This window comes from Nestor notabilis, unplaced genomic scaffold (genome assembly GCF_000696875.1).
Source record: "Nestor notabilis isolate BGI_N333 unplaced genomic scaffold, ASM69687v1 scaffold335, whole genome shotgun sequence".
Lineage (NCBI taxonomy): Eukaryota > Metazoa > Chordata > Aves > Psittaciformes > Psittacidae > Nestor > Nestor notabilis.
The window spans coordinates 13,987-39,033 of NW_009930412.1; the positions used below are offsets into that span (position 1 = coordinate 13,987).

General features: G+C 44.7%; 1 protein-coding gene across 1 annotated transcript in view; it reads left to right on the forward strand.

The window, feature by feature from the left end:
- The first annotated feature begins 201 nt into the window (after positions 1–201).
- Positions 202–25,047, forward strand: part of LOC104406409 (SET-binding protein-like) — an 89,938-nt gene continuing 65,092 nt past the window's right edge. Inside the window, exon 1 of the mRNA XM_010015377.1 lies at positions 202–862. Within this exon, the coding sequence (XP_010013679.1) occupies positions 371–862 (492 nt within the window). The 5' untranslated portion in view covers positions 202–370. The remainder of the gene's footprint in view (positions 863–25,047) is intronic.

Below are 25,047 nucleotides of genomic sequence, written 5' to 3' on the forward strand. Positions count from 1 at the left end.
TGTGGCTACCATCCGTTGCTTTGCAACACCAGATCTAGCCCTCCAAAATGCCAGCCAGCCTTGGTTCCCATTTGCTTCAAGGAAGGCCCTTGAAATGCTGCAGGGGAAGCCCAAGCATGCCCTCTTTCAGTCATCTCCACACTCATGTTTGATTTGCGCGCACATGCTAACTTCCTTTTTTCTTCTCCTTTCTTTTGGCAGTGGCAGATCTGGTCTCTTCTGAGCAACCCGCAGCCTCTGGTCCATCCAGACGTTGAATTCAGCAGACGGATACCATTCGTTCCCTGGGATTGTACCTGCCCTTGATCTCCTCATCCCCTCCCGTGCTCCCCTTACCTCTGATAAAACTCCAGAGCGTTGCTGTATTGCTATGGAGCCCAGGGAAACTTTGGGCAGCTCCCGGCAAAGGGGAGGTGAGGCAGACTTCCTGCCAGCCACTGTCACCTCTGTGAAGCCTCCTCCTACCTCTGGCTGCACAGGGGAGACGATGCTGCCCACAGCAGGCTCGGGGAAGGGGATCCCAGTGAGCAGCGAGAGGCTGGAGCCTGAGGAAGAAGATGAGCTGGGTTCTGGAAGAGATGTGGATTCCACTTCCAATGCGGACAGTGAGAAATGGGTGGCGGGAGATGGTTTGGAGGAGCAGGAGTTTTCCATCAAGGAGGCTAACTTCACAGAGGGGAGTTTAAAGCTAAAGATCCAAACCACCAAGAGAGCTAAGAAGCCCCCAAAGAACTTGGAGAACTATATTTGCCCTCCCGAGATCAAAATCACCATCAAGCAGTCTGGAGAGCAGAAGCTTTCCAGAGCTGGGAAAAATAGTAAAGCAGCTAAAGAAGAGGACAGATCACACTCCAAAAAGAAAGTAAGTCCTATTATTTCCTTTTCTGTCCCTTTCTCCTGACCACAGAGAGAGAGAGGGTAGGATTAAACCTGCTCAAACAATTTGTGTCCAAGACATAACCTTTGCAAGGCTTGCAAAGCCCCGCTTGGCTGAAGAGGAAGTAATATAGAGTGGTTATCATCCTGCACCGTGGGGATGATCTTGAGGTATCCTTCAGATGAATCAATTCAGAAGGGATCAAAAGTTCAGCTAGGCCTCTTCTATTTTCACGTGTAATTGAGATTTAAGATTAATCATTACATGAGTGATAAATGGAGGAGCCCACTTCTGAACTGCTTTGTGTCTAAGAACTAATGCTCGAGCCTTTTGCGGTTAAAGCTTTCAACCACATTTTTAAAATACAGGTATTTGCACAGTGAACAATTGAATCCATTCCTGCATACCGGGCAAAGGGCTCCATTATTCTTGATTACAGCATTGTGCTAGGAACACTATAGTTATGCTTCAGAAAATACTTCCATTACAAGTCTTATTTTCTCCTGGATGCATATCATTTTCTTGAAATACACTTCTGGAGAGAAACTATTGGTTCTTTCAATTCGACTGAAAATTGATGTTTTTATTCTTTTTTCATTTAGTCAAGGAGATGAAGAGGGAGGGAAAAATTTTTTTTCTTTTTATGAGGTCTTTTCAGGAGTACCTTTTTGTTTTGCTGTTGACTTTTCAGCAATGTCCCCTATACTTAAAACAAACTTAGTTCAAGTGTTTTAAGCAGCACTGGTGTGGATTGTGATAGCTGGTGACTACTCATGTTATTTTGGGTGTAGTGCTGTTTTCTGTCCTAGGCATTAGACAAAGGAGCTTTGGCTGGGTTGAGGCTTTGTCATAGTACAAATATTTCACCTCTGTCTCCTTAGTAACATGTGGCATCATGATGAGTTCAGGCAGGAACACAGATCTGATGACAGACTCATAAGTATCTCCCAAACCTAGACAAATCCGTCACATTCAAGTAGGTGTCCACTGGTTACAGCTCAGGGCATGACTTGGCTTTCCTACTTACACGGCTTGGATCTCTCTCTCTGCAGAAGGTCCCCACTTCTCCCATACCTTATACACTTGATGGGTGCTTGAAGGACTACTTGAAGCCTTGAGAAGGCCAATTGCCAATGGCTCTCCTTGTAGACAGTGTCCTTGGGAAATTCTATATCACTTTTTGAAGCATCAACATTTTCCGTTGAGTCAAGGGAAAACATAGGGAGATTACATTGCTCACTCTGAGAGTAATTCTTTTAGAAGCTGAAATTGAAAAAAACAAGCAAAACCCCCACAAAATCAAGGAGATCTTTTTCTTAGAATCCAGTTAAATGGCATACTGTATGTGAATGAAAAAAATTGCTTTTTAGAACAGCAAAGGTTTAATCCTATAGCATACTGAGAAGACATTTTCCCACCTATTGAGAAGGATGGACTGTTGTCTTAGCACTGAGAGATGTCTTATTTCCACTTCTCTTTTCTCCCTGAATACTTGCAGAGGTCTCAGGAGAACTACAAGTTGTATGAAACCATGCTTACTGACAACAATGGTGTCACAAGCAATTCCTCAGTGGCCATACAGGGAGAAGACTTGCAAACCACTGACTACCATGCATGGATCATGGAGAATATTACTGCTTATAAATCAGAGCTTTCATTTCTGTTTATCACCCAGTCAGATGACTGTGGAAAGCATGTTCATTCCTTCACATGGACATCCAAAAAGGTTAAATGAATGGAGAGAGACTTTTACAAGGGCAGGTAGTTATAGGCCAAAGGGGAATTTAAGGGGCTTTAAGTTGAAAGAGGTTAGACATGAGGGGGAGTGTGTCCCTGCCTGTGGCAGGAGGTTGGAACTGGAAGGGCTTTAAGGTCCCTTCCAACCCAAACTAGTCTGTGATTCTATGAATAAAGTTAAATATTAGAAATCTATGTGCAAAAAACCCCAACCTCAACAAGAACAAAAAAGCACCTTGTAGTGTGGTTAAACTCAGGGTGAGGCTTTAATTACAGAAAGATAAGGACTTTGAAAGAAGTGGATCATGGCCCAAATGTGGCTGCATCCAGTTTGCACTTGTGCTGTGAGGTCTGGGCTGGCTGGTTCTGTGTTCACACCCTTGTGCGCAGGCTGGAAGTGTTCTGGGACATCACTGGCCTAATCTGGCCATTAAAACTAAACAAAACAAAACAAACCCCAACCCAGCAGGTGGATGCTCTGAGCAGATGGGGAGAGGGCTGTTGCACTGGCACATCCATTAGCATAACACCCAACGGCTGCTGCACAGCAGCTGCTGGGCCAGGGCTGGGGCAGAGGAGTCCCCAGCAGGGATCTGGAAGATCCCAGTGCTGGGATTTCAAGAGGTTTGGTACCTGGAGACCTGCCGCCTGAAAAGCTGGGATGTTAAATAACCTGTATTCCTGCAGCTGAAGGGATTTGGTAAACGGCTGCTTCTTAGCTTGTGGGTTGCAGCATCAGGCTTTGGCTGTGAACGTCTTGTATCAAGGGGTGATGGAAGGCATTACAGGAGAGGGAGGTTGGAAATTGGTGGGAGAAGGGTTCCATTGCTGCCAGTAAGATTGCTTTCAAGGCAATTACAGCAATTTTGGGAGGAAGATAGTTGGGAGGAAACAGCAAGCTGAAATTCAAATGGAACTGAAGATGTCTGGTCCTCCTCTGGGTTTCCCTGGGAGAATGGAGCATGCAGGTACCTTCTGCATGTACTTGCAGATCACTGAGAGCTGGGGTAGTGGTTGAAAAAAGAAGTGTCTCATTTAAATGCTTCTGGCAGTTTTGTTATTTCAGAGCTAGGCTGTTTGATTGCCTATTGCTTTAATCAGCATAAACTCCATAAATGCAGCTACTACTGGCAGCAACAGGGAACAAAGAACTAAAACTGTGGGGCAGATCTTCAGATGGCATCATGCCACTGTTCCCTGTGGATTTCTACCAGGAGACATTGGCTCAATGGACAAATTTCCCTTGTGCATGGAGCAGCATCATTAATTAAATCTATCCCCTTGTTATGGATGCAGGGCATATATTCAGGCCCCACAGACCCATGTATAAGGATGGAAAGCTGAGCATAACGTGAGCTGCAAGTGCCATGCTTGTGTCTCTGGTGGGTGGGAGCCATTGTCGTGCACCCCATGGAGCAGCACCTGAATTTATTTTTTCCCCTGAGGAGGAGCAAACTCTTATCAGGACTTGAAAAATCACTTAAGTTTGTTGCATAATAATTTCCGCCACATCTTCAGTAGTCCCCAGTGCTTTGAAATACCACTTCAGCATTCTTGCAGGAGTTTCAATACACACAGCACAGAGGGCAAGTAATGAAAACATGGAAGCAATTTAGGTAGCAGCATGTGGGTACACAAAGGGCTGGTAATGCCAGCAGTGTAAAAGAGGGCTGTGAACTGAGGATACAGCATTTACTCAGTGGCCACTTAGGGAGGAAGAAGATATGCCTGTTCCTAAGCTTTCCACTGCTCTACTAATTAGGCAGTAGGGGCTAGTGCCTGATTTCTAAAGCTGTGGTCCAGGGAGTGGTGGTGATTAGAAGGGGTCTCTGTGGAAAGCCACAGTGCTCATGTGCCGAAGCCTGGGATTTTTTGCCTTTGATTCCAGCTGCTACACTATATTAAAAGACATAAACATACATTAAATACTTTCCTCATGTTGCTTTTCCGTGTGAGCAATCGCCCCGGGGATGTTATGCGATCATGAATGGGAGGGGAGGGAATCCAGGAGAGGATCTTGCTGGGTGCGGTTGCTGATGCCCTGGAGCGAGCAGGGAGGAAGGCAGGGGATGAGAGAGCATCAATGTTGGGAATCTCTGCTCTGTCAGCTTGAATGTTTGGCTGTAGCCCAGTAACTTTTGGGGTTTCTTTTAAGTCCTGACCATGTCAGGTTTCACATCAGCTTCCCCTTCTAAGACTGAAGGTAGTTTCCTAACCCCTTTCCCAGGGCTGCTTGGAAGGTGAATCGTAGCTTGCTTTGTCCCTATGGTCACTCGAGCAGCAATTGGAAAGTGCACAAACGTTCTGTAAGCATTTGTTCTTGTTTCAACCCTTCGGTGCTTCAGAGATGGAGTGGGCTGAACCCTTGCCACTTCTAAACCTGCGAATGTCTCCATTCCATTTAGTCTGATTGGAGAGGGAGGGAAATAAAAAGCCAGGAGACCAAAGGATGTCCTTCTGGCATGTTGGCAAGCCCTGCAGCCACTGCTCTCCCACCTGCAGCAGAGTTGCTCGAGTCCACTGTCCTCAGCATCACCAAAGGTGCCTTTTCCTTTGGATAGGGAAACATGCTGTCAGTCTGGAGCAGCACTGAAAGCACGGCACCAAAGGCGATGAAGCAATCCATCAGCATTCCCTGCCTGTCATGTAACATTTGACAAGCTCCAGATGAGCAGTATGTCCCTCATTTTATTTCTTTGTTATTTTTACTTTATTTTTTCCCCTCCCTGTATTTGCTGCTCTATTTTCTTGTGTCTGCAAACATTTCATTTTGTCACCCCTTTCTTTCTTATCAGGCATAGGCCTGACAAAGTTTCTTTGGCCCTTCCATCATACACATAATGTCCTGCTTTGGGGAATGCAAACTCCTTTTTTTTTTTTTTTTTTTTTTTTTTTAGTTATTGCTGCACTGGGTTTTTTTGAGAGCTTGGGATGAATGAATGAACTTTATTGCTGAGATTTAAGCAGTAGCAAGTCAATTGGAGGTAATTGATTACACACTGCTTGTGTGTAATCAGAAGAAACTCTATCCTTGGATTTTCTTTCAATATATTTTTTTCCCCTTGAGTTCCTGGAGGTATTTGCTGTTTCTCTGCAAGAAGTGACTTTAGCACTTTTCCCCTTGAAATTAAATTCATAGTCTTCTTTTCCTCTGTCCCACACACTCAACTTTCTCCTGTGGTTCACCTTTCTTTGAGGACTTTCTCCTTCATACATTTTCCCCTTTGTACCCCTCCTTCTTCCAGAAGATCATGAGCACTTCCTTCCTCCCCTTCCCCCTCCTTTGCATCACTGACTGTACATTGCACTTCCCCTCCAGTTTCTCATGTGCATCTGCAGCTTTTGTTATATTACCCCTGTGCCGAACTCCTCTCCCTGGTGATTTGTATGAATGACCATCCAATTGCTCATAGTGCATGCTTATTCCTCTTTGCTAACGGCATCCCCATGTGAGATGTCTTCTGAGTCAGCTCTATCTGCTGTGATCCCAAAAGTGGCTTGGGGACTTAATGTAAGCACTTGTTCCCTGTGCTGTATGTGGTTTGGCAAGGAGAAGTCACTTGCACATTTCTGGTGGTACCTGCTTGTAGTAATAGGCTTTGATTTGCCCCTCATTTTTCTTTTTTTTTTTTTTGTCTCCTTTTCCCCAGAGATGGAGCCTCCATAACCCCTTCAGCCTGAACGTGTTTCTGTGCTGATTTGGTTCCCACTTTTTCTTAGCAAAAGCTTGAGGCTGCTCTAAATGATGCTGGTGGCAACAGGTGCCTGAGGCTTATGCCAACAATGTAGATGTCAGTCTCTGTCCAGGTTATGAGGCAGTGGTAAAGCCTCAGAAATGCCAGCACACTGTGGAAGTCTTCTAGTTACATTTAAGGTTAAACTGGCTTTTAAGCAACTGAGAAACCAATTCAGAGCTGCTCTAAAAGGCATAAGGCTCCTAATGTTTTTACAGTCTTTCTACACAAACATATGGGTGCAAAGCTACACAAATTCAGCTCTTTGATATTCAACCCAGGTTTCTTCTTGGCTAGCTTTTCTTTCCTACCCCATTGCTGAAGGCACAAATGAAACAGATGCAGTTTGGTGCCCTCCCACCACAACTACCTTGGGCTCCCCCCAAAACAGAACAGGAATGAATTTCTTTTCAAAAAATTCAGATCTAAAGAAACCAATTTTGCTATGAGCCAAGAATCACTCAGGCTCAGGTTCACTGTGGTCCTTGAAGGCACCTGAGTTGTCCAGAATGTGAGCAGAGTCCTTTTGGGCCCCCACATAGTCAAATGGAGGAGAATGGTTGCTCCTGGATGTAGTTCAGTCCTCCCCGTGAAGAGCAGAGAGGGCTGGAATCCAGCTTTTACCCTTCCTTCTTCTCCAGAGCCTGCTGGAGCAGTGTCTGCCTTGCATCATGTCATGGATGTCTTGTGACAGGAATAAGCTCTTCTCCAGCTCAGTGCTCTGCCTGAGCCAGCTGATGCCCATCCCTCACTGTCCGTCTGCTCCCAAGGAATTGTGACTTCTTCCTTTTTGTGTGTAGTCAAGTATTTCTTAAAGAAGCAAATATCTGGCAGCGAAGGGATGGGCTGGGGAGATCTAAGCAGACTTTTACTGCTTAATGCAGAGTGCCAAATGATGAAGACTTGCTGTATTTGATTAGCTGCCATATGACCAAGGGTTGTGGAGGCCATCCGTGTCAAGGACGGGTTTTGTTTTGCAGCAGTCACTCCCACAGCTGAGTTTCGATGGCCCTCTGTGACATTTCCTTGTTTGCTTGTGCTGTGCTTCTCTTTTCAAACCCTGACAAAATGTCCCCAGGGCTGCCGTGGGGTTGAGGAGATGCTTCAGGAAAGCAAACGGGATCAGTGCAGGGAAGTTAGGGGTCCAGCTGGATGTCCCACAATCCCCACCACAAAACCACAGGAGGGGATGGGTGCTGCTCACAGCAGTCTCATAAAGGCTTAGCCAAGTCAGTGCATGCTGGTTGTGTTTCGAAAGCACTGTGGCCTTCAGGCTAACAGAGATGTGCTGGAGACGCGACGCACTGGCATGTGCACCCAGAGCTGCAAATATCTCCACTGGTTGTGTCTTCATTTGTGGAGGTTTTGGGCTGTACACGGCTGTCAGTCCTTCATGCGCATACTCAAGTTCCTTCAGCATCAACTTTTGCATGCAATGCTCCCTCTCGTCTCCTTCCAGGCGTGCCTGACCACAGAGAACTTCTGATTTACCTCCAGCTTTTTCATCTGCAGTACACACACACACACGCACACCCCATCAAGTCAGGTCTAACTCTTCACATGCTTCATTCCAAGAAGGGCTTCTCTCTGCCCACATTCCCCAGCATAGTCAGTGGGCTTTGTGATGGACTCATCTTGAGTTCATTTGAATGGAAAGAGGGGTTTCACCTGATGCCCTCAGCTTGTCTTTTTTTTTTTCTAAGAGAACTGAAACCTGTGAAAGTTGGTTCCTGACCACTTTCCTCTTAAGTGGCTTCCCTGGTGCTTAATGATGAATCAACTTGCTGCCCAACCCCTCTCTGGGAGCCCCTCAGAAGTCCCTATCTGTTGTCCAGCAAATGATTTGAACAAAACTTTTTTGAATATCATATCTCAAAGATTTCTGTTCTTGAATCAAATTGGATCAAAATTGGTTACAATATTCCAAAAACATTGAGGAGAGGATCAGGCAGGCAGGCGAAGAGTTTGTTGTGCATTTACATGCACACAAACACAGTGTGATCATGTTAGCCTTGTTTCCTTAGGAAACCAGTCTAAAAATATCTAGAGTAAACATGCTTTGTTTTTGTTTTAAACGCTGAGGCTTTTCCAGCTCTTGAACCTTAAAATTATTTCATTTGATATATGAGTCCTGAGGATAAACCCAGTTAACTATGTTTTCATAAAAGTGTTATTTTCCATTTCTTGCTCTAAAGTGAATTAGACCAGTTGCTGTTGGCCGCTTCGTTTCGGGACATGAAGTGCTATTTCTACACCTTTGATTTTATTTGGGCTCCGAGCTGTGGGCAGTTGCTATCAGGAAAGGGATTCTCAAGTCTTGGTGCATGCACCATGGAAGCAGGAGTCTGCTACCAGGTAGGTTGGTCAGCCTGGAAAAAACTCTACTTCTCCAAGGTGGTATCAAATAAAACACCTTCTTATTATCTCTGGGCTAGCAGTGAAAGGGACAGCAGAAGAGATAAGGTGTCTTACTTCAGAAATGAGTTTGAATGATATGTGGCTTGACTGTGGCCACCGTGGAAGATAACATTGCTGAAGATGAGGACATGGTCATTCAAGTTGGACAACCAACTTCAGTTGTGTTTGCAGAACTAAAAGTCTCTACCAGGCTTGTTTTAAGATGATGTCTCATGTTCCTATTGTACACCAGTGTCTACTCTTGGCAGGTCCTGTATGCAGGCATCAAGAGAGCCTGCAAGAAGTTCACAAGCTCTACAGAAATTAATACGAGGAGAAATAAAACTGTGTTGTCTCTTAGTACAGTATGTGAAATAGAGTGATGAGATTAAGTGACTCACTCAAGGAACCTGTTGCAGGCCAGAATAACACTCAGGCCTCTTTCACTGAGCTGTGGTTGCTTAACCATAACACAGATGAGTCTCCAGGTGGTGGCTTGATCTTCAAGCGTTGGGTGCACAGCCCTTCTGGAAGCCAGTCCTCTTCTACTTCTCATTGAAACTGGTGAATTTATTTCAAAATTGTTAACTCTCTGCATCTTCACTGCTAGCTTAAAAATAAAATTTGTCTCAAAGAAGTTACGCCTTGATGATGAAATGAGAGAGGTATAGTTTTGGATCCAGCAATATGGTAGATGTCCGTAATAGTCCCTTCTGGTCTGTAAACCCTAAAATGTAGTAGGAGTCAAATGAGGAATATTTACTGGAGGACTCATTATCTTCTCATCAGTTTCTCAAGTCTCTCTGTCTCACCTGGGTGGCAGGGTTTGTAGAAAGAGATGGTATCTTTTATTGACACTGGTGTTACAACCCTACCACTATAAACCTGGGTGGTTCATTGAGGAATTTCAGCACTTCACAGCATCCCAGCTTCGTGTGAGCCGCTCTCCAGCCTCATGGCTGAAAGATGATAATCAGCCCTGAGGTGATCTGCATGTAATTTTGCCTTGCCCAATGCTCTTGGGAGGAATGAGGTGGCACAATCAAATGAGCCAGAGGCCACAGCCCTGCTCTTCTTGCTGATGGCTCTGTCTGAGGAGGAGAGGAATGAGCAGTGGACAAGGAGAGGGCTGAGCAGTGGGTGCTCAGATGTGTCACAACTGCTCACGCCCTTGTTTCACACTGGGACAATGTCTCTGTTTCCCTACCTGGTGCTTCTCTGAAGAGGCACTTCTGTAAAGCGCTTGGCAATTGCTTCCCAGGAGGTTACATAGGAAGTAGTTTCCTCATACCTTTGAGGTAGAGCCTACATTGTAATTTCTAAATGGACTCATTTTTTCAGCAGTCTCCACTCTGCCCAAGTATATGCTAAAACATTGTGCTGGTAAGGGTAGCTTTTACCTGCTTTATTCCCAGATGGATAATTTGATGAAAGCTCACCCTTAAGACTAAGAAAAATAGACCTAAGGCAGATATTTTTCCACTGGGGAGCAGCAGCACTAATAGGGACTTGATCAGCCCTCATTTCTGCCTCTCACCAGTCTTTCCAGCTGCAGGGACAGTCCCTACATCAGTACCTTGCTTCATCTATATTACTGAGGAGCTTGAAGGCACTTTTATTGTTGCATCTTCCACTGGGAATTGATGGTACTGGACTGATAGTATGTTTTACTTCTTATACCCCATGTATGTGCAGGATAGATGAGGATAATTGATTTGTCTTGCCTGTTTTCTGACACTGCATTCACCACCACTCAGCTGAGTACTCTTCCCAAAAACAGCCTCTTGCTTTCCATGGGATACTTTTCTTCAATAATTTATGTAATCATTAAGATGAATTCCCTCCAGCCTTTTCTCTCTCTTGTCTTAATTCCATGGCATTACTTGTAATTATATTCCTGATTTGAGGGAGTAGGGGTTGTCGGGGGGAAAGCCTGTTTCCTTCTGGGACTACAGCACAGCAATCACAAAAGGAGCTTAAAAGAGCATGATTGGGAGGGATTGATCTGTCCTTAGGTCACTGACTCTGGGTGTGGGCAGGAGATGCTGTTAGTCACGCAGGGACAGTGACTGCTGACATGTTTCATAGGAACTGTGAAGCACAGGGCAGTTCTGTGGGAAGGCAGCATGTCCTTTGCTGCTCCCAGTGCTTTGGTTGTCAGACGTGGTGTGTATCCAAGTCATGCTTCATCCTTGGAAGCAACTTGGGTGCTTGGCATGTGGAGCCCTTGGGTCTGCTTGGAGCACCCTTGAAATGAGTGGGAGTTTGGCTGGTGATGTCATCTAGTGGGAAGAGGATGTTTTAAAGAAAAGAGAGGGCAGTTTGTAATGGACAGCTAGATCCTTAGCCTAATAGAAGGACGATGGTGATTTATCCTTGTTTTTCTGCATCTGGAGAAATTCGTATTACTGATATGTGCATAAAACTTTGGTAACGTTGCCAATTACTGTTTAAAGAAGCCTTTTCCGATTACACTGTGAATTTGGCTGCTGAACTCCACTTCCACTGGCTATGATGTTGGCATGGAGGATTTTCCTAAGATGTTGAAAATGTGTGATGGAAATGGAGAGAAACTCTGTCTTTTTTCAGTCTATCTGGCCCGACTTAAGCTAATAAAACTTAGCACAAGCCTGTGGGGTTACAGCAGCTGAGTGCTGGACGTTAGAGTCGATTCAGTCCATCTTGGCCACATGGCTTAACAGGACTACGTGAAATCCCTGGGTCAGAGGCCAGCCACCATGCCCATCTTTGTCACATGTTGGTGATGTGTATCCTGGCAGATTTTGCTTTTTGTTCCCTCCCCGGCATGGAAAGAACCATCTGCCGGGTTGGCTTTCAGAAGAATTTTGAAAAATACCAATTTCCCTTTGTTGTGAGAAGAGAGTCGGGAGGGGGGGGACAATGTGGGACAGAAGGGGAAAGGAGAGCCTGACCTAAAACCAAGCCAGTATTTGCAGGGGTTTTAGAATAGCTTTTATTGTGTTTCCTACTCCCCAAGGAAGGGTTGTCCTCTTTCTTCTTTTCTCTTTGATTTGATTCCCTGCCACTCTGTGAGCAAGTTAGAAGCTGCAGCTGCTGCTGTCAGCTGGGAAGGGAGTCCCCTTGTTTAAAACCCATGTGTTAATCCCTGGTTAGAAAACATAAGAATATTTTATGCTTTCCTTATATTCCCCTTTACTTGCCTGCATCTTTGTTGCATGCCCACTGTTTTGCCACTTGTGCAAAAAGACAGCTAGATGTTGACCCCAAACAGACTTGACAAGCCACACAGGTAGGATAATGGTCTGTAAATAAATAAATCCAAGGACTGGACAAAGAGACCAAATCTAGTTTTTGAGAGTTGGGAAGGAGTCAGAAAGGACATCAAGTGTGTTGCAAGGTCTGGAGGAAAATTATGGGGGGGGTTAGGAGTCAGGGGAGCTGTTTTTATCGTGGCTGCTGGACACAGATGGGTAGAAATGTTTGCTCACTGGGGCTGTGCTTTGTTCCCAAGGAAAAGCCGGCAGCCCAGTGGGAGAGGAATTTAAACAGCGAGGTAAGGAGAAAGCAGGGTGGCCAGATGGAGTCAGCCGCTCAGGAAGCACTGGAGAGGGTCTGATGGGTAAAGCAGAATCCTGAGGGACTCAGGAGGTTTATCATCAGGTGTGATGCCACAGCGCTGAAGGATGAATGCAAAGGGTGGCCTGAGGTTGAAAGGGGAGAGAAAGAAAGAGTTCAGATTTTGACCACGGCTTTTCATCCAAATTACCCTCCGATCTTCCTAGTGGAACAGGAGAATGAACCACCAGAGAGATCAGGAGAAGAGAGTTAGATGATGGATGGTACTTACAGAAAATTGAAGGCAGTGCTCTATAACTACCATGTCTGAACACTACCAAAGAGCACTTTTCAGCAATTCTCTAAAGGTCCTTCCCAGTTTTCCAGAAGAAAATCAAAGCAGATAGAGATGTCTCACCCAGGGTCACTGAGAAAGCATCCTAGCTACTGCTGCTCCAACTGCAGAAAGGATCTTTGTGCCCACCCCTATGGCTTGGTACATCCATCAAGGTCCCATCACCATCCAGCTCTCCCCATCCATAGGCTGCAAGAAACAACCGGGATTCCTGTGGATCTTCCTTGACACCCTTTTTCATATGTAGTGTTAGGGGCAGACCACCAATGCCCACCCCCCATGGCATCACATGGCATAGAGTGGGCTGGTATGTGGCCCAAAGCTCTCGTGTGGGCTCCTTCATAGCAGATTACCAGTGATCTCTGCTCCCCATTGTGGGTGGTGGGAAGGAGCTGGCAGCCGCTGTCTCTCCCCCACCCTGTTCCAGTCCCTTCCCTGCTTTAGCCCCTTGTTAAAAAAGAGGTGTAATTGGGAGCGCTCCCTCCATCCCGTCTGGTGTGAGGCCATTTGTGTGCTGGAGAAGGAGGGGCAGATCCAGCACTGGAGGGGATGGCAGCAGGGGAGAGAGGGAGGGAAAACTCTTTTGTTTGTTCAAGTTATTTAGGCCTCAGATGTTAAAAAGGAAAAAAAAAAAAAAAAGAATGGAAAAAAATAGCTTGATCAGTGATGGTAAAGGTGTGCTCCTGGCACACAAAAATATCAATAGCATTGGGGAAAAAGCGCAACAAAGAAGTATGATTTAAGCATTTCTCTTTTGTTTCTTAGGTTTGTCAGGAGAGATGCAAATCATTAAAAAAACAAACCAAAACTAAACTAAACAAAACAGAACGAAACAAACAACAAAACCCCGAAGTAAGATCAGTTTCTGCCCTTCACCAAGATCTCTGGCACTGTATTTAGTTGTGAAGGACTAAAAGCAGAGTGCAGGCTGAAGGCTGTGTCAGTTCCTGGGTGTTGCTGCCGGGTGTTTGCTTTGTGTTTGCTCCACTTAGCTGAGCTGAAGTGAAGCATAAGAGAGTTGCTGTTTTTTGCAGCTAATGAATTTCTCTTCTGCTTTATATGTGCTAGCACACTGCCTTTGGAGTCAAGACTTTCTACTCTATGTGCACTAACACATTGCCTATGGTGTAGAGACTGCAGCACTCCAATGCCTCCCATTCCTTCTAGACACCTCTTTTTTCTTTTTCTTTTTTTTTGAGAATGGAAAATCAAAGGAAAAAAGCAACATTCTTCTGTGCCTTTAGGTTCAGTAAAACTCAGCTCTAAACCAAGTTGAGGGGCTTAAATTAACTTGAAAGTGTCTGCTCTGTGGGCTTTGCTGTTGAAACTGCTGTCTTTCAACTGTGTGAAAGTTGTGGAATAATGCACATGGGATAGGCAGAATTTATTTATTTACTTTTTTTTTTTAAAGGTAGAGAATAGGGTAATGGTGTGAAAGAATGAATTAGTTATGGCAAATCTTATTAGTGTCCATTGTAAGCAGAGAAGCAGAGACATATGGGAGCACTTGCAAAATTATTCCTTGTTTATTCAGCTTCGTAACCGAAGCAAATTTTTTTGCATAGTGTCATTTATTTGGCAACTGAAGGGGTGTGGAAGGTGTGTGTATATGTAGCAAAAGGGGCAAAGGGGGAATGCACTGTTGGTATTGCATTAAAACTGATGCTCGATGCTTTGTTTGTCAGGTTTTGGCAAGGCTTTTTGCTTTGAAAGCCATTCAGAGAGGATTGGAGCAGATGGCAGGGAGATCCTGTTTGTGTTATTTTTGGACATTCCCATTGAAACTCTCAGATTGTTGTCCTTTTTCTCCCCTTCCCCCACTCATGTATGTTTTTTCTTCCTTCCTTCCTTTCCCCTTTCCTTCTTGAGAACATGTGGGTTTTTTTTTTAAAGCGTATATTATTAATAACACATCACCTAAAAGCCGCTTGTGTTTCTGTTGAACCAAGCTGGGGATATTTTATTTCTGTCTGCCTAAATCTGGAAAAATTCTTTTCCTGAAGCAGCATGAGAGGTGTCAGGAGGGCAAGTTGAGTAGGCGATGGGAAGCCAGGCTACCATTTTGGTGGGTTCAGCTCAATAGCAGCACATTTCCCATTAGATCAGCAGCTGTACTAAGCCCAGGCAGCAAGTTTAGATTGAGGGTCTCTGATAAAACAACTTTAGTGACTTGCATGACATGCGTTCATGACCTCCATCCTTTTTCAAGGCACTGTGCTGGAAAGGGCCAGCTGTAGATAGACTGGAAATCTGAACTATGCCCTGGTGGTCTTCCCATGTCACTGGTGAGATTCATTGGTCTTAGGCAGCCCGGAAGGCTTTTGTTCTGTCGTCATCTGCACCCAGATTGTGCTGGGAAGAGAGAACTTCATTGCCTCTCATTCCTGGTATAAGCAGTTTTCCCAAGCAGTAATTTAGTTTCATATAACACCGCTGGAAATGTCTGCAGTGCTTTTCATGTGGAAGTCTTCACTGAAGCCCTTCACAACCTTTGTGCAGGTATTCCAGCAAAACTGAGCCTGGTCCAATCAGTTAAAGCACTTGGCTAGCACAGGTCTATCAGCAGGGATGTGCACACACAAAGAAGATGGGAGGTCTTGGCTGAAGTACATATCCAAAAGTTCAGGTGATTCACCTGAAGCTCATCCAGATGATTAAATCTATTAAGTTAAGCTGGAGGATGTCGAGGAAACAAGCTTTCTCATGCTCATTTTGTCAGTGGTTATTCCCAGTTAGAAGCAGATATTTAAATCCTCAAATCTTTACATCATCTGATGTTAGAGGTGCTTTTGCACAGGAAAATGGTCTACGAGGACATGAAACTTTGGCCCAGAAAAGTAAGCAAATGAACTTTCCAGGCTTCAGTTTAGGTACTCTAACCCTTTAAGATGGTTGAGTGCAGGTTTTAGCTGAGTTCGAGGTGAAGATTCATTGGGTTTAAGATTGCTTGAACCTCTCTCTGTACACACATCCTCAATTATTTACTTATTTTTTAACTGGTGCACTGAGGGAATACACTTCAGAAACTCCCATTTTGTTCTTAATCGAATGAATCATAGAATCATAGAATAAATAGGGTTGGAAAGGACCTTAAGATCATCTAGTTCCAACCCCCCTGCCATGAGCAGGGACACCACACACTAAACTGTGTCGCTCAAGGTTCTGTCCAGTCTGTCCTTGAACACTGCCAGTGTTGGAGCATTCACAAGTTCCTTTGGCAGCCTATTCCAATGCCTCACCACCCTCACTGTGAAGAACTTCTTCCTTATATCTAACCTCAACTACCCCTGTTTAATTTAAAGCCATTACCCCTTGTCCTACCACTAGAGTCCCTGATGAAGAGTCCCTCCCCAGCATCCTTGTAGGCCCCCTTCAGATACTGGAAGGCTGCTATGCGGTCTCCACACAGCCTTCTCTTCTCCAGGCTGAACAGCCCCAACTTTCTCAGCCTGTCTTCATACGGGAGGTGCTCCAGTCCTCTTACCATCCTCGTGGACCTCCTCTGGACTTGCTCCAACAGCTCCATGTCCTTTCTATGTTGAGGACACCAGAACTGTACACAATACTCCAAGTGAGGTCTCACAAGAGCAGAGTAGAGGGGCAGGATCACCTCCTTTGACCTGCTGGTCATGCTTCTTTTGATACAGCCCAGGATACGGTTGGCTTTCTGTGCTGCAAGCGCACACTGCCTGCTCATGTCGAGTTTCTCATCAACCAACACCCCCAAGTCCTTCTCCGCAGGGCTGCTTTGAATCTCTTCTCTGTCCAGCCTGTAGCTGTGCCTGGGGTTGTGCCGACCCAGGTGTAGGACCTTGCACTAGTCTTGGTTAAACTTCATGAATGAAAGCTCAGAAGTCTTTCACTTGCATTGCACCTGACTTTCAGTGCTATAGCTGGAAGAGAGGTATGTTCAGATGATAAGAGAGTGACCCGGGATGTGTGGTGTCACTTGACGTACATTTCACTGGCTAGAATAATCTGCTGAGAAGTAAAAAAATACCCCACCAAACCAAACCTCACTTTCCTCTTGCTGTTACCTCTTGCTAGACGATGAACATCCTCTTGGCAGGATTTCTGCAGTGTTGACTTTTATGCCTGCCTTATTAAAGTTTGGCAGCTCATTGCTGTTACCTACTGGACAAGCCTTCTGCTTGAAGGACCTTCACTTGCTCTGCCCTGTGAGGGTTTCCTTTTGAGAGCTTCCAGCAATAAAGGTTTTCCTGGTCTGGAACGTTGAGAAAGAAGCCAAGCAACAGTCTCAGACTAGACAAAAGGCAAACTCGACCTACTATTTATGTAGTTACTTAAACATGATTTAGCCTAAATAATGCACACTGTGATTTGGCCAGGGGAGAGGGGGAAGGGGAGGAAGAGGGGCTTGTTTCTAATGAGCCAAGAGACAGCACAATTAATTACGTATGAAGGACAGATAACAGACAGCAAACTGTCTACAGTGGGGAGAAACAAAATACCAATGTGAACAATTAAAGCATCCATGTGACAGAAGGGTCAGCGATTTCTCATACAGCGGGTGGCTGGGCACAGCCTCTGGAGAGCCGCAGTGGATGCTCTGCTGAGCGGACGGACAGCGGGGAGGATGTCTGGGCACAGGTTTTCGGGGTCCTCCACCATCAAAGTCGAGCAGGCACTTGTGAGGCTGACAGGCTGTGGTCTGGGCATTATTTTCATCACATGCGCTTTTAACAGCAGAACTGTTAGGTACTAATCTCAGCAACATGCGGGACAGGGAGGAGAGCAGTCAAGGCAGGAGAAGAGGAAAGGCTCCATGGACAATAAGGTGCCTGCCTTAGGATGCCACCAGCTGTGTGGAGGAGAGATGAGATGACAGAAGCGTTCATTCCCTTATTTTTATTTAATATGTGTTAATTCTCATCATCATCTTCCAGATGTAGAAGCACAAATTCCAGCTTGGGATGTGCTGGTAACCAAATACTTCAAGGAGCGTGGTCAGAGATTTGCATCCTCTCTGCTCCCCTTCCTCACTGAAATTGCAATGGAGTCTGACATAAGTTATCCCCCCAAACACCCCATTCATCCTCCCTTCTCTGTCAGCCCATGCCACAGTCAGCCCTTGGCTGTAAAGACTTGAAGGTAAAGGCCTATGGATTAGCCTAGGGAAGGGCCAAAGGTTAAATGAGCGGGGCTAGCAGCATGCAAAGGGCTATGATTGAAATATTTGCTGAATGCTGACAGGCAACAGAATAGAGGCAGACAAGTGGCAAATTCCTGTTTTCTTCTCTAATTGAGAAAATATTTTGAGTGGTATTCAGGCAGGCTGCAAATCGAGACTCTGGGAAAGTCAGCCAGTTGGGCAGGGAAAGGAGGGGAGGGCTTCAGTGGAAACACCATTCCTGATCAACCTGTTTCCGGAGACTTACATTTGTGGAAATCCCTGGAGCCTGGTGCTTGCATTTTGCTCATCATTTTCCCCATGCAACTGAGACATCAAAATATTCCCCCCTCTGAACTCAAAATGTTTTCCAAGCAGAATTTGACCTATTCCTGATGGTTTTGAAGCCACCATCTTGCTCCGCAAGTCTAGCTTTTTGCATGGAGGTACTATTGTGGAAGGTCTGGATGTTGTGAGGAGCTAGCTGTCATCTGCTGGTCAGGAGGCAAATGAGCTGTTTCAGTGCAAAATGCAGATGAGATCTGATGGTATGTCAGTAAACGTGATAACTGCTCAGCCCTCAGGTATGTCCACTTGTAGTGTGGATAATACTCAGCTGTGTTTCAAGCCCAACTGATATGTGATGCCCATGTGCCCGGGCAGGGCTGTTACAGTCATTGTGAAAGCAGAGGGAGAGAAATTTTGTTTGTCTGGTGTATCACAGGTTGGCTGCACTGAGTTCTGCCTTGGCCAAGGCCTCCAGCATCCCTTGCTTGCTCTTGGATGTGTGTTGGAGGCTCCAGTGCATTTAGGAGAAGGAAATTCTAGCCTGATGTGACCAAAAGCAGTTATCTGGCCTTTCATGCCCTGCATCTTCCTCCAAGGGGTGATTTAAGCGTGCGTATCCCCTCTGCTCTAAGCTTTCTGCTTCTCCCTTCCCCAAATACTCCCTCTAAAGCTGATAATGTACTGAGAAGGTTTCAATTAGTGTAATTTCCTTCTTACTTAGAGATCTGTGGTTAGTTTAAGGAGCAGAGTAGAAGGGGAAGAAAGATGTAAAGAGAAGCAATTCCTTGAGCCATAAAGCAGCATGAGGGTCAGAGGAGATTTCTACATGCTCATGTCATAAAACTCAGAGACTGGCTTATAAACTCTTTTCTGGAGAATGCCATAGCTGCGGCAGAGGAAGGTTTTGGCAGGAGTATATCCTATTCATGGCCAGCAAGTTGCGCTGAATTTAGGTCCTTAAAGTCTTATGTGTTCCTTAAGAGCACATAAGAGGCAGTTGGGAGCTTGTTTTATAGTCAGTATGGGCTTGGTTAAAGCTTCAGCATTCATCAGCAATTCCAAAACTTTGTTGCTAAGCAAAGGGAGAGAGAGCTTGCTCTGCTCTTTGGATCATCTTCAAGTGAGGCATGCTGAGGTTTGCCAGGGTTCTCTTCTGCTGGCCTAGCTCTAGAGCTGGCCCTGGAAAGTGAGTAAGAGCCCTGTGATGGGAGTAGGCAGCACAGCCACCCTGGAACAGCAGGGAAACCGAGGCACTACCATGTCTCCCTCTGCATGATGCTCTGTGTCAGTATGAGCTGAAAGTGAAGCCTTTGTCTAATTCAGACACCAAACCATCCTTCTGCCTTTAAATCATGGGTCTCTCTCTTGACCTTCCTGTACCCCCCTCAGTCTCTGCCTGGGTTGCACAAGTGAGAACAAAGTGACACTTGTTTGCCTCATCCAAAGAGCTCACTCAAGCAGGTGATTGTCTTGCCTCCTTTTTCAGACCCAAAACAAAGTGTTGAAAGTGTTGTCCTGGGATGTAAAACATCCTGTATATTCCCCCTGGGACTGGATTTTTGCTTTCTGAGTGCAAGTGGCACTGAAAGAAAAAAAGGTCAAAACAGCAGGATAAGGGAAATAATTCCCAGGTGCTGAAATTAGGAGAATGATGTGAACACTCATCCTCTGCACTCCTTACAGGGCAGGGAGTGAGGGAACTTTAATGGCTTTAGCTGCAATCACTAAAGAGCTGATCCTTCATTTGAACCCTGCCAGAAAAAACTGAGCAAAAGAAGTCAATCAAAATCAGTTAAAAAAAAATCCTCATTGTTTATTTGTCTTGAGGATGTCAAGAGGCCAGTGAATCTGAGACCATGGTTCTCAGCTGTGAACCCCTGTTCACCCCCAAAAGGGAAGTTTCTCCATTCCAGGTTCAGTATTAAAAGTTTAGTTTTATTTAGTTATGAATATTTTCAGCACATGTTCTGCATCACATTACATGAAGGTTTGGGACTAAAACTCCAAAGGGGTTTCAACCTCAAAATGCAGGGACATCCAGTATGCATGCCAAGGAATTGGAAACATGGATTGTGTGCTTAAAATGAAAACATGAAACCATTACACTTAATCTGTTTCGATCTCCTTCTCTGCAAAGAAGGGATGTGACAGAACACACCATCATCTATGATAAAGGAGGAAGTTTGTAAGGTCTACAAAACACTCGGAAGCCCAAAATGATAGCTAAGTGTCGTTTCATTTTATTTGGCCTGTTCCGGTTCCTATCAAAACAAGAGAAAGATGAAAAGACCTTAAGTCAGTGACGGTTTTGGGTTTTGTTTGAATTTGAAGCCTCAAAAATGAAAGGGGGAAGAGGAGCAAGACAGGAAATACAAACTGAAACTAAAAAGGAGACTTGAAGAAGCCTGAGAGAAAGAGTCTCTGCCAGGGTGTCTTCAGCTCTAACAGTCTGAAGATTGAACTCACCCCAGAGTGGGAAATGTACTTTTTCATGCAGTAAAAAGAGAAGAGCTTCTCTCAGGGGACTGATGAGTCTGGTTACCTCAAAAGTTTTAGTTTCTAAAATAATACCCATGATATCTACCTCTTTCAGTTGAGCTTTTTTTGTGGGAAGCGCCAGACCACTTTAGATACCCGGTTTCAGGGGAAACTAAGGCACGAGGCTTTAACCTGAGTTGCTGCAGGTTACTTATACATGTCATTGCTGCTCTAAAAAGCTTAAATTTCACTATTTCCAGGCTGCTGCTTTATTCTCCAGGCTGTTTCTCCAGGGTTGTCTACTCAGCCTTGCTCAAATTTTATGTTGAGAAGAGACAGCTTCTAATCAAAAATTTAGAAATTTGCCCTGTTCACTGAGGAAATTTATTTATTTTAACTCCCTGCATGTGGTTTCTGGTTCTTAGTAGCTCATTTCTCTGGAAGACCCCCTCTCTCCTGCCAAACCTATGACACAGAGTTTCAGTGAAGAAGTTACCAAAAACTGGGTCAGGGTAAATGTCTTGTTTGGGTGTTTGTAATCTGACTCAGCAACCCAGATCTTCTCAAATGAGTGGGTGAAAGGGATGAGTGATAACAGTTCAAGGAAATGCAGTTCCTAGCATCTGGAGCTGAAAGGAGGGATGTTATTTTACAGTAAAGTCTACCAACATTGTGATATTATTAATTCAGTTGCTTGTCCCCTTGTTGTAACATTTTGCAATTGGGATAGCAGCTCAGATTGGTCCTGTTTACTACAGGATATTTTGCTTGTTTGGAATATTTTAGGAATTGCAAGTAATCTTTATAATTCCCCCACTGACTTTACTTGTTACCCCTCCAGCACATACAGTAAGTGTGCTTAGGTGAAAGTGAACATCACAAATGTTAAAAAGATGGTAAAGTACCATGAAAATGCACAGAAATTGGAGAATTTTTTCATGCTTCAGACATCCACAGAAAAACCTACATTGCCTTCGGGGAATTTAAATGAAAATAAACATGATTTATTTTGGCCACATTTGCCTAGGTAAGAGAGATTATTTGGCTTTTATTTTTTTTATTTTTTTTTATTTTTTTAAACAGACACCATTATTAAACCAAGCCCAAACTGAAGATTTATAAACATCCAAGTTCCTCTCACTGGTTTGACTTGGAGGCCTTTGGAACTCCAGGAAAGCCAGAGAAGAGACTGGCTTTGGTGGGCAGCAGCTGCAGCTGCCACCACACTGCCCTGGACCTACTGCTCTGCCTGGACTGACCCTGTCCTGTGCTGGGAATTAAAGGTCTTTCTGTCATGCTTTGTCATCTTTGCCACAAATTAGGCTGCCTGGCTGGCTTCTGGCTATCTCCTCACACTGTCCACTAACTTGTCTGTCACCACTCTGATTCCTTTCCAGCTTTTGCAGGAGCATAGAGGCATGGGCTTAGGTCCAGTCTTAGTGGATTTGTGGCCCACTGTGACTCAAAGCCTTGGGATTTGTTTTGAATTTCTAACCCAGGTGGTGAGACAGCTGATATGGGGAGTTGTGGACAGCAAATGGCCTTAAAGCACCTCTCAGGGTGAGAATCACCAGCTAAGACAAACACTGCACCCACACCCATCTGCTTCATGGCTGGAAGATGTGGGACTCGCAGGATGGAAGGGCTCAGATCTTCAGGTTGCTTTCATATCTATGACTCGTCATCTTAGTGATGTGGTTGGGCTTCCTCAGCCAATGAGTGGCAACATGCCACAGCAATAGTCCCTGAGTGTGTTCCTGCTGTTGCCGGAGTGATTAGGCACAATATGGCACTGAGGAAAGCTCCTCTTTAAAGGTAAGAAAACCCTTTTGTGGGGCCAAGATGGTCAAACACAATCACTTGAGTTTCACTTCTAGTGGTCTTGTACCTGCTGGAGTTTGATTTATCTGGATCCTGACAGACCTACTATGCCTGGATTAGTCTAATATTTGGATGGAAGACTTTCTGAAGGCCTCAAGTTCTGTTGGCACAAATCAAGGAGTCTCGGTTGAACACCTGACGTATGCTAGATTAGAGATGATCCTAATATCAGTTTGAAAAACTTCTCTGAGGCCCATTGTAGAAGTCCTACAATGAAAATATTTCTTAAACATGGGATGAGGGAAAGAATCAGAGAGTTAAAGGGACTTTACAAGTACAAAAAAAATTACAGAGAGAAAAAAGAAATCAAGGACCTCAAAATTTCTCATCATCACACCAGTAGTATAGCCATGAGAGGACAGCATTTTCCCTTAGCCCAACATGGAAATGCAAATATTTCAGACCCTCACTAAAAAGAGTAGGAATTTGAAATGATGTGTTTCTGGAGAGGTTTTGGAGTGTAAAACCTCCAGTCAGAGATATGAAGGATGGTGCCTGTTGCTCATTTACCTGCTACAGATGCCATCCTGAAAGCAGGCACATCAGGGGATCTCCTGGGGATTTCACTGCCAGCTACAAAGTGGGGAGCATCCTTGTTCTTTTCACAGGAATTGGTTGGTTTGGGGGGAAGCTGAGACCTCAGCGGGTTGCGCAGTGTTCAGGAGTTTGGATGTCATTAACTTGGTGTTGATGGCTCCCAGCTCCCACATCTAAAAAAACCCCTACACAAATAATCCCAACAACCCCTTTCCCAGTTACCTATACTGCACCCCCTTCCCACTGAATTAATTGCAATTCACTGTTATCTTTAACTGGGGAATTCTGATTTAATGGTGTATTGGAGAGATTGTGCCATTCCTCTTTCCTTCCATCCTATTTCCATAGAATAATGTAGGATGATCTTCTGCAAGACCCCCTTTTTTTTTAAAGAAAATCTGAATGCAGGAATCAGATTGATTGCTGGCTCTGCGGGCTTTTCTGTTCATTGAAACATCTTCCCATTGTAGTAGCATCAAATGTAAAGACTGAGGATCTTGACCCTACAGGTGCCAGCTCTTGGGAATACAGATGCTCAGCTGTAGGAAGTATCTCTGTTGCAGTGGTGCTGTGGAAGCAATTAGGTAGAGGATAATAGATGGGCCACAGTAAGATAGGTGGGAATGACTCCACAGAGGTACATCGTGGTAAGATGATAAACCACAGGAACGTGGATGGGTTGATGATGTCAGCCGAAACCTAAGGTGGAATTCATCTCCTCAGAGAGGACTTGCCTCTGGCTGTTATTTCTCCTGCTTTTAATTGTTCCCAAAGCTGGATTCCATGCTGCAGTTTCCGAAATGCTGCTGTGTTTCATTCTTAGGTGAACTTCTGTTTTCTGTTTGCATTGTCACAAGGTATTTTGCATTCAAAGAGCATTTTTTCCTTTCCAAAAGCTGCAAGTGGACTTCTTGGTTGGGAGTAATTCTTTATTATGAGGGACCACGAGCCCAACTGCTGGAAAAATCAATGCAGCCTTTGCTTTGGGACACCCCTTGTCATGCTCTGTATGTTACCTACCTAAGTGTGCAGATGCAGTTATAGAAAAATGTGGAGCCTAATATAGGCAGTGCTCATTTTGCTCAGTGGCTGCAAGCAGAGGAATGATCATACATTAAAATATTCAACTAGCTTAATTTTGCTGTACTGTAGAGTCAGGCTACAGTGGGAAAACACAAGCATGAATCAGAAGGTACCGTCTTCATGCAGGATTGTCTCTTCGCATCCATGTATTTGCGAAGGACTCAGGTGTAGGCACATGGCTAATGGAAGGGCTTTTTTCCTAATGGTCTGTGCAGCAGTACCTTTCCTTCTAGTAAGCATCTGAGGCTTCTGTGTGCCCGCACGCAACCACTGCTGCCTCAGAAAGAGGAGGTCTCCTCTTCCTCCCCAGCTGTCACTTCCCATTGGGGCTTCCCCATCATGATCACATGGAGCTCTAATGGTAATTATCATCATCTCATAGCTCAGCGGTGTCTGCCTGGAGACGAAACAACTGTATGGCTTTTGATACCTATCTCAGAGAGAATCACGTGTTTTTGTGCACGTGCTTCTGTGCTACTCACAGTTTGTACTCTGCAAACATGAGTTGAATTCTGCTCCAATTTCTTGGAGGTAAATACATGCAGAACTAGGTAAGAGGACTGGAACGCTGTTATATTTCTCACCTGCACATACACCAGCCTATGTATGTGTATGCAATGTCTCACTGAAACTCAAAAAAGAAAGAAAAAGAAATAAAAGTTGTTGAAAAGCTGTTTCTTTACCCCCTTTTAATTCTGCTGTGTAAATGGTGTAGTTGCAGTCCTTTTTAGAAAACTATTTTTCTTTTTTTTTTCAGTCTTGAAGTATTAATTTCAGCTTTGAAAGCAAACATAGTTTACATTATTCCCATAGCTTTGCTTCCAGACTTTCTCCCCACCCTGGCACAAATGTTTAGTGATGATGAGCCATGCAGTTTCTTGAGCTACCCTCTTTTCTTTTATCATTATAAAAAAAACAAACCCAACCAATCTCTGTGATCAGCAACTTACGAAACTTTTCAGTCTTCAGAGAAGCAGTGTGGAAATAACGAGGTATTTTGGGTTCATTTGGG